This window comes from Pollachius pollachius (genome assembly GCF_949987615.1).
Source record: "Pollachius pollachius genome assembly, chromosome: 2".
Lineage (NCBI taxonomy): Eukaryota > Metazoa > Chordata > Actinopteri > Gadiformes > Gadidae > Pollachius > Pollachius pollachius.
Window position 1 is genome coordinate 33,167,967 of NC_136935.1, and position 13,932 is coordinate 33,181,898.

At 46.6% G+C, this 13,932-nt stretch overlaps 2 protein-coding genes across 2 annotated transcripts; both read left to right on the top strand.

Annotated features, from left to right (window-relative positions):
• Nucleotides 1-112: 112 nt before the first annotated feature.
• rps6 (ribosomal protein S6) lies at nucleotides 113-3,512 on the top strand. The gene is made up of 6 exons (XM_079730904.1): nucleotides 113-174; nucleotides 651-782; nucleotides 1,520-1,730; nucleotides 2,453-2,599; nucleotides 2,906-3,063; nucleotides 3,380-3,512. The coding sequence occupies exons 1-6, from the start codon at nucleotides 169-171 to the stop codon at nucleotides 3,473-3,475; spliced, it is 750 nt and encodes a 249-aa protein (XP_079587030.1). The 5' UTR covers nucleotides 113-168; the 3' UTR covers nucleotides 3,476-3,512.
• A 4,250-nt stretch (nucleotides 3,513-7,762) lies between these two features.
• On the top strand, nucleotides 7,763-13,074 carry LOC307071324 (WD40 repeat-containing protein SMU1-like). Its single transcript, XM_079730310.1, has 8 exons — nucleotides 7,763-7,829; nucleotides 9,339-9,549; nucleotides 10,054-10,206; nucleotides 10,629-10,739; nucleotides 11,475-11,612; nucleotides 12,049-12,168; nucleotides 12,404-12,520; nucleotides 12,835-13,074. Exons 1-8 carry the CDS (start codon nucleotides 7,816-7,818, stop codon nucleotides 12,964-12,966), a joined length of 996 nt encoding a protein of 331 aa, XP_079586436.1. The 5' UTR covers nucleotides 7,763-7,815; the 3' UTR covers nucleotides 12,967-13,074.
• The last annotated feature ends 858 nt before the right edge of the window (nucleotides 13,075-13,932 follow it).

Below are 13,932 nucleotides of genomic sequence, written 5' to 3' on the forward strand. Positions count from 1 at the left end.
GATGCATTATGTCTCATAATGTTTTGTATAATTGTTACACCGTGCTAAACGTTTCAATTTAACGCCTCATCCGTGTTCTCGCGATACAACCTCGAGCCTATGTGCGACAACGAGGCGGACGTCCGGTCTCTTTCCCGTGGCGGACCATCGTAGGGTGGGCTAAACAAGATGAAGGTACGAAGATTGCTTGGAATTGTAGCAGCTTTTGAAATTGTTTTTTCAAAAAATTGTCATAAATAATCAAGCCCAAGTCTCTATTCTATACATTCTTATATCATGTTTCGTGATAAACTGTTTTTCTGTTGAAGATGCACATTGATTGTCGTAGCGGCTAGTGGTGGCTAAGGTCTACCAAACATGGCGGCCCACTGTCGAAAATGTGCTAAACCTTCAGTTTAATTAAACAACAAACTTATAGCGTATGCATTTAGGGTTACACACGTTTTCGGTATTAATTCTTAAAGACTGATAATCATAGACGCTTCCAAAAGCCGGTCTAATTGTATACACCGCCGGTTCGCATTGACTGCTAGGTTAACGTGTTTCCTCACGTTTGCACACAGACGTTGATGTGGCTACACCGAACCGTGAATATAAGTCCGTCTGTCCCCAACAGACACTCAAATCCCGATGTGTTCTTTCCTTTGCAGCTCAACATCTCATTCCCCGCTACTGGCTGCCAGAAGCTGATCGAAGTTGACGATGAGCGTAAGCTGCGTACCTTCTACGAGAAGCGTATGGCCACTGAAGTGCCTGCAGACCCCCTGGGAGATGAGTGGAAGGTAAACCTCTTATTTATTTATTGACGGATTTAACCTCGAGACCCCGTTGCGGTACAGCGCTGTTTGTTTAAACTAACAGGTTGGTAATAGACCCATGCTAAACCACCGCTGCGTTACAGTTCAGCTTTGGCATTGTATGCACTACTCAACATTGTATGCATGACGGTTGGTCCTTTCTTTTAAGCAATATAGCTCAGGAGGTGACTCTTTAATAGTCCTCAAATATGCTAGCCCATGTTTCTTTCTATGGTTGCGTTATGTTATTAGCGGTTCTAACCTCTTCTACGGCCATTCATTTTATGACAGAAGCAGATATAGGTTCAATGGGCATCTATTAGTCCTCCATGTATACTACCCTTTAACATGTGCAACAGGGCTTTGTAAGTAAGTGCTTGGCTGTTTCTGCTTCAACCTAAACCACTTGTTTTTGGCACTCCAGTAGACCCTTTCTGACTGCCATAGTCATTAAGGGGGGACATAAGTTGCCATAGTAACTGCAGAGCTGCCCAATCAAATACGACCAGACCTGTCCATGGCTGGTTAAACTGTGCTGCTTTCTCATACTGTATTCTAAACCTAGACCAGTGTTGGCAACAATAGGGATGCATGGAGGTGGGATAGCTGGGTGTATTTGGGTGGGGTGGTGGGTGGCATCACTTGAAGTCCACTCCTATCAGTTCTAGTCTGTATAGATCCAATAGTGGGTAACTGATCTTTCCCTCCTGTCCATTCCCCAGGGTTACATGGTGCGCATCAGCGGCGGTAACGACAAGCAGGGCTTCCCCATGAAGCAGGGTGTGCTGACCCACGGTCGCGTGCGTCTGCTGCTCAGCAAGGGGCACTCCTGCTACCGCCCCCGCAGGACCGGCGAGCGCAAACGCAAGTCTGTCCGTGGCTGCATTGTGGATGCCAACCTCAGCGTCCTCAACTTGGTCATCATCAAGAAGGGTGCGTGTTTGCCTTGTGAAGTTGTACTTGTGCAACTATTGGTGCTTTCAATCGTTATATAGCTACATAGCGGTTCTGTTGTGCAGTGTTGCGATAACACATGTGCAACCTAGAGTGAGTGGATTTTGGGAACGCGATAAAGTGAGTTTTACTTGTTGGATCTTTTGATTATTTTTTTTGCCCTGTAAAGTGGCTCAATAGGTGACAGTGAACCTTTTTGGGCATTGACATTCAATGTCAAACTATGCTGGGGCCTGACAGTGAGTTTTCTGTTAACATTTGCTCAGTATGGTGCTGTAAGGCCTTCCATTCATTAATAATAGATTCTAGGGCTCACTTCCACTATATGATGTCTGGTCTGTTGCTCTTGTAGAATCAGGTTATCATTGAGGTTGTACCTCTCTGCCTAAGAGTCAAAGTTCTATTGTTGGTTTTTATCTCATTCAATGTGTTGCCAAAACTGGATGCATCTCCCTCATTCAACTCATTCATTGTTTGCGGCACTCCAGTAGACCCTTTCTGACTCTACCGTAGTCATTAAGGGGGGACATAAGTTGCTAAAGTAACTGCTGAGCTGCCCAATCAAATACGACCGGACCCATTCATGTCTGGTTAAACTGGGCTGCTTTCTCACTTGATGCACGTCTATTGTAATACTTTCTATACATTGTTTTTTATGACCTTGACTGTTTTCTAACACCTTCTCATCTCCCTGGCTGCAGGCGAGAAGGAGATTCCCGGCCTGACCGACAGCACCGTCCCTCGCCGCCTGGGACCCAAGAGAGCCAGCAAGATCCGCAAGCTCTTCAACCTGTCCAAGGAGGATGATGTCAGACAGTATGTTGTCAGGAGACCCGTGACTAAAGAAGGTGAGTGTTCATTTTGCCTCCTGACATTGAATCTTTTCAGATGTATAGGCAGGTCTCAAGTGTTCAATAGGTATTAATATCATGTGCTTTGTTGCTCTTGCATGCATTTATGAGGTCCTTTGTAGTCAACGCACAGCCCAGTATCTCTACCCTTCCATCCCATTACCTGTGTCCTAACCCATCATCACCCCATACTTCATATAATTGTTTAGTGTTATAAAAAAGAACAACCAAACCAGTAATGTTAACGGAAATGGGGAGTCCAATATGATAGTCTGCTAACCATGTCTGCTTGTCTCTGTCCAGGCAAGAAGCCCAGATCCAAGGCCCCCAAGATCCAGAGGCTGGTGACCCCCCGCGTGCTGCAGCACAAGCGCCGCCGCATCGCCCTGAAGAGGCAGCGCACCCTGAAGAACAAGGAGGAGGCGTCCGAGTACGCCAAGCTGCTGGCCAAGAGGATGAAGGTACGAGCCTCACTTCCTCACTTCACATGTTGGACTTAGTATCTCTGCTGGTACCCCGGAGGTGTCCCGAAACTTGGCTTCTCTTCTGAATGGCATTCGGGATTTAAATTTTCTTTGGGCTGAAAGTCTTACAATTTGGCATTCATTTTTTTATGCCATGCCTAAGGGTTAGGCTCAAGTATTGAAAAGTGGTGATGTGGCTATTTCCTGCCACATCAGCGTATTACACGTTTTTTAAAGACCACTTTTACCTCAACCAGCTGTCTACCTCTTTTTTACTAATTTCCTGTTTGTGTTCCTTGTGTTCCACCAACAGGAGGCTAAGGACAAACGCCAGGAACAGATCGCCAAGAGACGTCGCCTTTCCTCCCTTAGGGCCTCTACATCCAAATCTGAGTCCAGCCAAAAGTAAACTATGGAGAAAAAATAATAAACATTTTTTGCTGAAATCGTTCATGTTGTCTTCAGTTCAGGTTGACATCAAAACAAGTACTTGGTTTTTGAAAGCAACTTCTAGGAATCTGTCGTTTTGGAACGAAAGGGCATTCTTTGCATGACGGATTCAAAACATTTAAAGTACGACCAAAACATTTAAAGTGCGCCTGGCTTGTCACCAGCAAGAATAATTTCCCTTTGTTCCTACAAAAGAGGTGGAAGCGATGTTATAAAACCCTACCATCACATTGTGGGGAAACTAAATTTTCTGGTTTGGGAACAATTAATCGCAAGGCCAAGTGAGTATTGGGGAATAGTCTATTCCCCACTACTCAAGAGTCTGAGGTGAGGTTTGAGTATATACTAGACGTGAACACGCAAAAAGTAAACAGGATAACACTTTTTGCCGGGATTTGTTGGTTTTTATTAACGCGAAGACTACCATCACATAATATACGAGTTTGAGATCTCAATCATTTAGATATTGCCCAATATCCGAGATAACGAACCAATCAAATTGTGTCGTCTTAGGTTTACGTGTAGCATATACTAATAGTAAATAGAGTAGTCCATGGTCGGGGCCTTACCTAAACCTTATGGGCTCAGTTTGACCACTAATGCAGCCAACCTGTAGAGATCTTTATTTGGAAAAATTAATCGTTAATGGGGATATAAACATTAACCAACATTTAACTAATGGTCTTGCAATCATTATTTAATGTGATCAAGATTAACTTATTAATCTTTTAAGTTTGTAAAGCCTTAACCTATTCAATGTAAAAAATACCATAACACCAGGGAAGGTAGGTTTGGATAGAGCTCAACTATGAACAATATCACAGGTTTTCTAGCACAAGCTCTTGCAGTATTCCTGAACAATGAAAGGCAAGCAGATTTGACATGTGTCGTACTTCAGTTGACTCAAGTCACAAGAGCAATACATAATTTAATTAGAATACAAATTCACACCTCATTGAAAAAGCCGATGGCCACCAAATAATAACTTGAACAGGAGTTCACATGCTCCATTACTGAAGTATGCTGACGGCATCTTCAGATGCCTCTTTCTGTACTTTCCATTGCTGAAAGTTTGTGGAAGAACTGGGCTGTTGCCTGGGGACAGATGTTTGACAGGCGAGCCATTCAAGGCTGCTTTGGGTGAGGAAGTCTTTTTGGAGTATTGCATTGATGAGTGTTTATCTGAGATACAAAGAAGTTGGCCGATATGAGTTTCTGTTGAATCTGCTGAGGCAGGTCTTGAAGGCTCCATCTCTGGCTTAACAACCCAGTCAGCAGTTGCTCAATCAAGTCAGGGGACTTGAACAGCAACTGTGGAAGAAAATAAAGACACATTCAGATGGGAGTCAAACAAATAAAGGAGATCTGGAAGCCAGGGGCCAACCTCCCTCAAATTTGATTTATTTTTTACATGGTTTATTGTGTCAGCTACCAGCGCAAGACAGCACACCCTTCACCCCTTCAGGGTGATATATATCCAGGACGTTGATTAGTGGGTTATATTTTAGAACTCCACAGGTTATTTGATAGGGTTGCTAATTGGCCTGACTCCTACCAGACACCACTACCAGTACTACTTGAAGAAAATTCCTCCTCCATGTGCTGCTTGACCTGGGCCTGGTACTCCCTTAACCCCTCGGTCACGCCAAAATGTTCCTGGAAAGAATGTGTTTTGTGTTGGAGCTTGAGAATGTTCTCAAGCAAAATCATTTATTCACAGTTCATCTACTCATGTATAAATATCAATTTCCAGTGCCGTTTGTTATATCCTCCTATGCAAGCCTGAATGGAATGAAACGGATACAGTATGACTGCACATGGTGTGCATTCTCTATAAAATATTTACAAAATGATAAATTGGATTTAAGGGGAGACATAGGGACTTGTTTAGAATAGCTTAATGTAAAAAACAAAGTATAAACAGTAGGGTGTAGAAACCTTTACATGGTGCAGTGTAAGCTGAATGCCTTGGGAGGTGCTCCTCAACTTGTGGCCGGTCAGAGAAGCCACCAGCTCAGCTGTAAGGGGGCTGACCGGGCAAGCCTCATGGCCTCATCTACAAAGAGAGGGATGAGAACAAAGACGGCCTTCCAAGTATAAATTCAGGTCTCCCTGTTTACACTACTATACAATATGTTGTGCACAAGAGCTGTAGATAATGGCCGAAGTATAAAACGTAAGACGCCGTGCATGAAATGCACCATCCGGAATGAACAAAAATACAATCAACCAGGCCTTTCGGACGGTCGAAAGGACATCGGGCGTGTGCGAACTGCAGTGCTATGGCAAACGGCGACTATTAAAGGGGTGATATCATGCTTTCTCGACTTTTCCCATTGCTTTAGACAGTTATAACTGTCTAAAACATCTGTCCATGCTACATTAACACCACTGCATCTGTCTATGTTGCATGAACATCACTGCTGTTGTGCCAGCGGGGGGAGCCTTTTTTGTTCCATCAGGACCACAGTCATGCACAGTGCAGAGTCAGAGCTGCGACCTGCCACATCCATCCTCCTCACCAGTGACAGGTTAGGCCCTTCGCCGCCAACATCACCGACCCTCAACTGCAGCTGCATCTTCCCCACGACCCATGTTAGGGCATTCTGCCCCAGCTGCATGGTTCCACTGCCTATGATGCTCATCAAGTCCTTCACCTCCAGAAGCTTGCTCCTCGCATCAGCAGGGATCTAAGGCAAAACAGATGGAGGGAGCAGGGTTGTTTGCATGTTTTTGATCACTATGAAGATGAATGTAAAGGAAGGAGCCTGTTCACCTGTTGTGTTGGTTTCTGAACCATGGGGAATGTGTTCTCCAGCCAATCCTTGGTTCAGTTTCCTTTTTTCCCCTCCATCAGCTAAAGACAGCTTCAACAAAACCAAATGCTTACTTTGGGGCTCCAGCTTATGGAAGAAGAAAGAAAATCTGTCATACACTGCTAGAGGTGACCGAGATCACACTGATCTCCAGCAGGCTGCGGGCGGACTTTACTTCACGCTGGGGTGGTGACTCTCGATCGGTCTATTGGTATTTAGTATGTCATTAGGGCTTTAAGGATGGAAATCACGTACAACGAACACTTCATCAGCTGACATAATTTGACTGTCCTCACCGGATTCGTGAACTTCTCATTTTTCGTCATGTTGCCTTGCATCTTTTTAGAATGCAGATTAGGGTATCCCAGTCACAAAACTACACCGATAGTCAGCACGTTAGCGTGTAAGGATGATCCACAGGAAAGTACCCGGGAAGAGGCTGGAGGCCCTATTTGAAGCTCTTCTCTCACCTGCCCAATTTTCTTTTTGGCGGTATCCATCGCAGTATGTAAATAGTGTACCCTGGAGAACAGTCATGAACCAAGACAACGGGCAGACCAGTAAGCGAGTCTGACTGACATGTAGCCTAATTTTGAGAGAAAACTATTTTACTTTAGTTTTGTAAAATTACTTAATGAGCTTTGTGCAGACTAAATGAGTCCATTATAAATGTAATTAGCCTAACAGCCCAAATGATTAGGCCTAACTCCCACGTAGTTGTCAAATCCGAACACCGACGACGATGTTATATCTACAAGGCTTATAAATTGGCTTGTTATCAGCATGTTATGTGTAGGCCTATTTTATTCTCATCAGGTTAACAGGAACTTGTGGTTTTTCTGTCCTTGGTACAGGAAGTTGAGATGCGGTTGAGAAACGATGCAGAAACCCTCTAACGGTCCCGTGTTTACCCCCCTTCAAACAACACGTCCCAAACAACACTTCGCAAAACAACCTCATTTACCAGGAGAAGACAGGGGAACGAGAACAGTTTGGTCCTGCGGTAGGATCATTAGGCCTATTCAGCGTTTCCGAAGAAAGCCACTCGCCAAGAAAGAGTTTAATAAAAGAATAGTCGTAAGTTATGCTTAACATAATAATGTTAGCTACTAATTGATAAATCCATCATGATAAAGTGTTATTTATAGGAATGCATTGTGGAGGCACGCGCGACATGCGAGCCTCAGACGAGAGGTCTGTCCGTGGTGCTGATCAGCGGTGTGAGACTGCAGTCACTCCGGCTGCATATGGTTACGTGCGTGTTTGAGGGTATTTCTACTGCGTGCACGGTGATGTGTTTCAGTTTGCATGCGTCCGTCATAAGGGCTATGGGCGCTAGGGGGGTTAGGTCTCGCCTACAGAAAAATGCGAAATACAAACGCACGTGTAGTGGGTGGACCTTGCGTTCACGTGGCTCTGGCTAGCAGCACTGTGCAGCTGCATCATCCACAGCGCCAGCATCCTACTCAGCAAGCAGGACATCATGGAATCTGCAGAGTAAGTAGGGTATTCAAAATGTCTTGGTTTCAGTTCTAGGTTTGCATCGACATAGGTGATGGGGTTTTTTAGTGGAATGAAGAGGCTTTTTAGCTTTTTTTTCTTTCCTTTTTTTTGTATTCTTTCCTCACAAGAGAAGGGGGAATAAGTAATCATGTTGTCAGATGACAACATGACAAATTATATTTTTGTATTTATTCTGTATTCCTGTGGGTCTCGCTGCACATTCTTTCTGTCTTCTGTGTCTGCAAATTTAGCAAGTTATTTCTGTAACTGTAAACGTTCTGAGGAGTAATTATATGGCTAGTGGGTCTGTTGACCCCCCTGAACTAAGCAATCTCCCCATCAAATCACCATCATTGCATGTGTCTTTATCCGGTATCCATTCCATATAGAGCTCTGCATGTAAAGGATTCTTGTTGATCAAATAAGTTTATAGTCATCTTTGTGTCATGACATCCAGTGACCTTGCTGCCGATATATTTTGATCTGATTCAACTGCCAGGGCAATACATCTCTGATTTAAATGAAAGCTATCTGCCACGTGGGGGTAGGCAGATCCCAAGTGCACAGACGGACGACAGTTGAGGACAGTTTCAAGAATTTATTCCGGTACAGGATCGGGCAGGCAGAGAACAGACAGTAAAGTCACCGACAGGTGGGCAGGAAATCGTCGGTGGGTCAGCAGGCGAGGAGTCGGCAATGGGAGGGCAGAAGGGAAGACCGGGAGTCGGGAACTGGAGAGCAGAAAGACCGACAGGGACTCGACGTCGGGCGGGAGGTCGGGCAGGCGAAGGGTCGATAACAGGAAGTCAGGCAGGTGGATCAGGAGACGGGGACAAAGGAGCAGACAGACAGACAGGGACTGGACGTCAGGCAGGAGGTCAGACAGGCGAGGGTTTGTTATCAGTCAGAGTGGAGCAGACAAAGTCAATCAGGAGTTGCGGGAAAGCTCTGAATGAAGCAAGAGAAGATCTGGCAAGGACTTAGTGAAAGGAGAGGACTGTTACAGGGTTCCACAGGTTAAGGTTGTTGGGTTAATTAGGGGGGATCAGGGTGGCAGGCAGATGAATGGGAAAACCAGGGTCGGACCATGACAGTATCTGTAACAATGTTCATGCTACACCCGTGATGTTGGAAGCGGATCATTGCATACTTAGATATGGTAAAATGATAGAGAGCAGGAGAGGGTAACATGCTGCCATGTTGTAGATCTCCTGAGTGTGTGTCGTGATGGCTGGTTGACCCTGTTGCACGTTGATAGGTCAACGCACCGCAGGTGTGCAGCCTCACCCCACACAGAGTCCAGTCAGTCTGTTTCGGGCCAGGGGAGGCTGCTTAAACCAGCCATCGTCCACCACATCCACAGTAACCTCTTCAAAAGAAAACAGCAACATTCAAAATAGACACCATCACCAAGAAAAGTGTTAGGGATTCAAATCAAGAAGTGAATGGCTACTTTGTTTATAAAGTTGTCATAACAGCAGTCCCCCCCCCTCCCCCTTGCAGTGTGATCCGGCTCATCATGCAGTACCTGAAGGAGAACGGGCTGTACCGGACCCTGAGCGCCCTGCAGGAGGAGACCACCGTGTACCTCAACACCGTGGAGTCCATCGACAGCTTCGTCCTGGACGTCACCCGGGGACACTGGGACGCCGTGCTCCTCGCCATCCAGTCCCTCAAGCTGCCCCAGGACACGCTGGTGGACCTGTACGAGCAGGTGGGACCCCCCCCCCTAGCCCTCCACACGTTGCTCATCCACTCTTTCCCTTACAGAGGACACTTCAATGGTTCTCTATTAATCAGAGGCAGGGTATCCGAGTGTGGAACAGTGTAGGCAATGAAGTATTGCTGTCTGGTCGTCTAGCAGAGGCTCTTGTCCAAAGCCACTCAGCGTGGTTTATAGTCGCCGTGAGGCAGCAGTCGGGAAGTGTGCAGGCAGTCCATGCGCTGCCATGGCTTTTCTAGCTTGCATTTCGCTGTAAAGATGAAGCGATTGCATAGTTTAGCCCAAGTGGCGCGACGAATAACAGTATGAACGCGAGCGGCTTTGATTATGTATCGCAAACATAAGAGTTGATACATATGTCAAACATTTGGGAGCCACGAGACACACAAAACACTATCCCAAAGAAGGAATACCAAGAAAAACACACAATTTGAACCGACAGAACAGTGCAAAGAACTCTTTCTCTCTTTCTCTCTCTCTCTTCCCCGCTCTCAGGTGGTCTTGGAGCTGATCGAGATGAGGGAGGTGGGCGCGGCCCGGTCGCTGATGAAGCAGACAGAACCCATGCTGCTGCTGAAGAGGAGCCAGCCGGGGAGGTTCAGACACCTGGAGGGCCTGTTGACAAGGGCCTTCTTCGACCCCCGGGAGGTAGACACCCCAACACATCCATTGTGTGTGTGTATGTGTGTGTGTGTGTGTGTGTGTGTGTGTTTTTGTGTGTGTTTTGGGAGCCTGCCTGAACCTACCTGTACGCCCCACCCTGCTCTAAATGTGCCGGTCTAAGTTGCCAGACGTTGCTAATGGTCATTAACAACATGTTAACGTCAGATGGGCTTTAATTGCTAGTTGGTAATTGCTTATATCCACTACAGATTGTGGTCGCTAACAGTCTGTTACAGCTAAAGCCTAATTACTAAGGAACTGAAAATATAAATAAAAAAAATTGCAGCTGGCGAAATAAAACTATGGACCAATCTTTGATAACTTGCTGCCCACCCCAGCAGAGAGGGGAACACGTTGCTAAGCTCTGACTAGCCAAGCGGATGTCTGCAAATCTTTGCCCCCTGCAGGCGTATCCGGGCGGCGGCGGGAAGGATAAGCGGCGGCGAGCCATCGCCCAGTCTTTGGTGAGGGAGGTCAGCGTGGTGCCACCCTCGCGCCTCATGGGGCTCCTGGAGCAGGTCGGAGTGAGTGAAGCACTCCTCCATGATCCTCCTTCAGATAAAGGGTCTCTAGCTAGACTCCCTCATTATCCTCTCAGATACGATCCTCCTTTAACCAACAGGTCTCTAGCTAGACTCCTTCATTATCCCCCTTTAACCAACAGGTCTCTAGCTAGACTCCTTCATTATCCCCCTTTAACCAACAGGTCTCTAGCTAGACTCCTTCATTATCCCCCTTTAACCAACAGGTCTCTAGCTAGACTCCTTCATTATGCCCCTTTAACCAACAGGTCTCTAGCTAGACTCCTTCATTATCCCCCTTTAACCAACAGGTCTCTAGCTAGACTCCTTCATTATCCCCCTTTAACCAACAGGTCTCTAGCTAGACTCCTTCATTATCCCCCTTTAACCAACAGGTCTCTAGCTAGACTCCTTCATTATCCCCCTTTAACCAACAGGTCTCTAGCCAGCCAAACATCGAGTCTATCCCAGACAATAACCCTCCTCCTTCATGTATTGAATATCATTTCACATTTAACATCACATTTTAAAGCATCTACAGGACATTCAATAAGAAAAAATGATCCCACAAATGGGAGCCGTTCTCCTCATTCCTAGGAAGAAAGGTCTCCATTGTCATTAGCATGGCGGCTGAGCCATCTGCAGTCAGCCGCGCTTCACTCAACAGAGCCAGCCGCGTTCCCCCCGGGGGGCTCTGCATCATGCTCTGTTGTGCTGCTCCCGCCTCTACAGTCCCTGAAGCGGCAGAACCAGCTAGCCCTCCTGGCTCCAGACGTCCCCGATGGCTCCTCCACCCCCTCCCCCTGCAGCGGCGCAGAGAACGGCCCGGAGGAGGAGAGCTGCCCATCACGGCTCTATGGCCACATTAAGGTACTGGCCAGATGTACAATTTGTGTATATGTGATGGATCCTTGGATTGCACTTCATTTTATGTGCAGTTGAGGACATGCCAGCTTAGTGGTTAGGGTGTCGGACTTCAAACCCCAATGTCCAACATGTCATCCTACTGGTCCAACACACACACACACACACACACACACACACACACACACACACACACACACACACACACACACAGATAAATAATTATTATCTTCAGCCGAAGGCGCTATAACAGTTTCCAGATGGACCTGCCTAAGGGTCTGTGAGCAAGGTTAACAAATCCAACAGCTTACATCACCATCATTTACGGTTTAATCCTCGTCACAAACGCTCACAACAACCACCCTCAGAAACCACCACCACCACCACGTATTAAAAGCAGTTAGTGCGGTGCGTAACTTCTCGATGTTCTTTTTTAACGTAGTTTGGACGGCAGGCGCACGTGGATTGTGCATGTTTCTCCCCGGACGGGAGGTACTTAATCACAGGCTCGGTGGACGGCTTCATCGAGGTGTGGAACTTCAGAACCAGGAAGATCAGTCGGGTAAGAAGACACTCATTTCATCTTCACAGATCATTTTATGCCAATAGTTTGTGTGTGTGTGTGTGTGTGTGTGCTTGTGTGTGTGCGTGCGTGCGTGTGTGTGCTTGTCTGTGTGTGTGCGTGCTGCGTGCACGCGTGTATGTGCTTGCATACTGCATTGCGCGTGTCTGCGTCGCCGGGTGTTTTTGTACGTGTGCCCATCGGTGTGTGTGTGCGTGTGTGCGTGTGTGCGTAGGATCTGAAGTACCAGGCCCTGGAGGGCTTCATGATGATGGACGCTGCGGTGCTCTGCCTCGGCTTCAGTCCCGACGCCGAGCTCCTGGCCACCGGCGCACAAAACGGCAACATAAAGGTCAGCACTCCACCAGCACGTCATTCACTAAACAGCTGTGCGGTGCATCGTGAGTGGGTTGGTCTCTCCTCCATGGTGCCGCTTCGGGACCGCAGCACCTTCTCCTTGGACTCATTTAGAACTTTAGAAGCAAAGTTACCACTCTTATTTCGATCTCTTATTCTGCCAGGTTATCAATATGATGTTGACGTTATGTTTATTTGGTTTGCTTTATCAACCGTGGGTTTAGGTATTGGGAAACCAAGAGGATGATGTACTGTGTGTGTGTGTGTGTGTGTGTGTGCGCTTGTGTGCGTGCGTGTGTGTGTGTGCAGGTGTGGAAGATCCACAGTGGGCTGTGTCTGCGCAGGTTTGAGCGGGCCCATTCCAAGGCGGTGACCTCTCTGAGCTTCTCTAAGGACTGTGGCCACATCCTCAGCTCCTCCGTAGACTGCTCCATCAGGTGAGCAGCCCACTGGGGGGAGAACAGCACGGCGGAGGAGGTAGACACGGTAAAAACAGGGAATATTCAAAAATACGATTTGATTATTGTCAATATAAATACAAGATATGTTCTGTAGAATCATTAACAGTAAGTTACTAAAGCCCCTTTCCCCCCATGCAGTCTTACCCTGCAAAGTTCCGAAAGATCTCCCGTATGGGATCGATCGTTCCGGGAAATCTGCAGCGTCAATCTGCCCGTTCAGGTCCTGCCTGTTCCAGCCGTCTGCTGGATTGTCTCTGGGCCCATATATTCAGGCACTGCTATGTGCCAGAAAGGGTGCAAGACAGAAATCTTCCAGAACCCAGATGCATGTGTGAATAGTGTTAATCACTGGCGCTAACCCAGTATTTAACAGAAACCTTGGTGCGAAAGAGGATTAAAGTGTAATTCCGGCGAAAGTTGAACCCTGGGTTCAACTTTCGCCGGAATTACACTTTAATCCTGTAAAAATCTCAGTACATTTTTTCAACTGCATTGTTTTGTTTGGTGGATGCATGTGTTCATCTGTTTCTGAATCTGACTGATACACCTGTTAAATCATGTGATCTCTTCCTCAGAGTGTGTTGCTTACAGAATGCCCGCTAAGGTAATGCTTAATTTTAAGCAACTAAACATAGACTTGCGCATGTGCATTGCCTATTTGCAAAGGGTGGGACTGCTTTGGCTTTAATTGAGTTGAAGGGGATTTTATGACTTGTGTTCCAGTTTGGCTTTACCTAACACATAGACATACAAACCGACAGAAGGGCTCGATAATTACAATCCCCACCTGAAGGCGTACTCACAGTTTCCAGATAGAGTTGCCTACAGTCTTGTCATCCTAATCAGGGTTAACAGTTCCTGCAGATCCAATACGGTAGCTTAGCTTACAACTTAGCCTGCAGCATCCCTTGCTTTTCTCGTAGTCCCATAATTGTCCCCTGGTACC

What these genes read in the sequence shown, in the direction of transcription:
- rps6 (XM_079730904.1), top strand. An exon ending in CTTGGTCATCATCAAGAAGG is followed by an intron (nt 1,731 to 2,452) that starts GTGCGTGTTTGC and finishes CCCTGGCTGCAG; the next exon opens with GCGAGAAGGAGATTCCCGGC. An exon ending in TGCTGGCCAAGAGGATGAAG is followed by an intron (nt 3,064 to 3,379) that starts GTACGAGCCTCA and finishes TTCCACCAACAG; the next exon opens with GAGGCTAAGGACAAACGCCA.
- LOC307071324 (XM_079730310.1), top strand. An exon ending in GGCTCTATGGCCACATTAAG is followed by an intron (nt 11,613 to 12,048) that starts GTACTGGCCAGA and finishes TTTTTAACGTAG; the next exon opens with TTTGGACGGCAGGCGCACGT. An exon ending in GAACCAGGAAGATCAGTCGG is followed by an intron (nt 12,169 to 12,403) that starts GTAAGAAGACAC and finishes GTGTGTGCGTAG; the next exon opens with GATCTGAAGTACCAGGCCCT.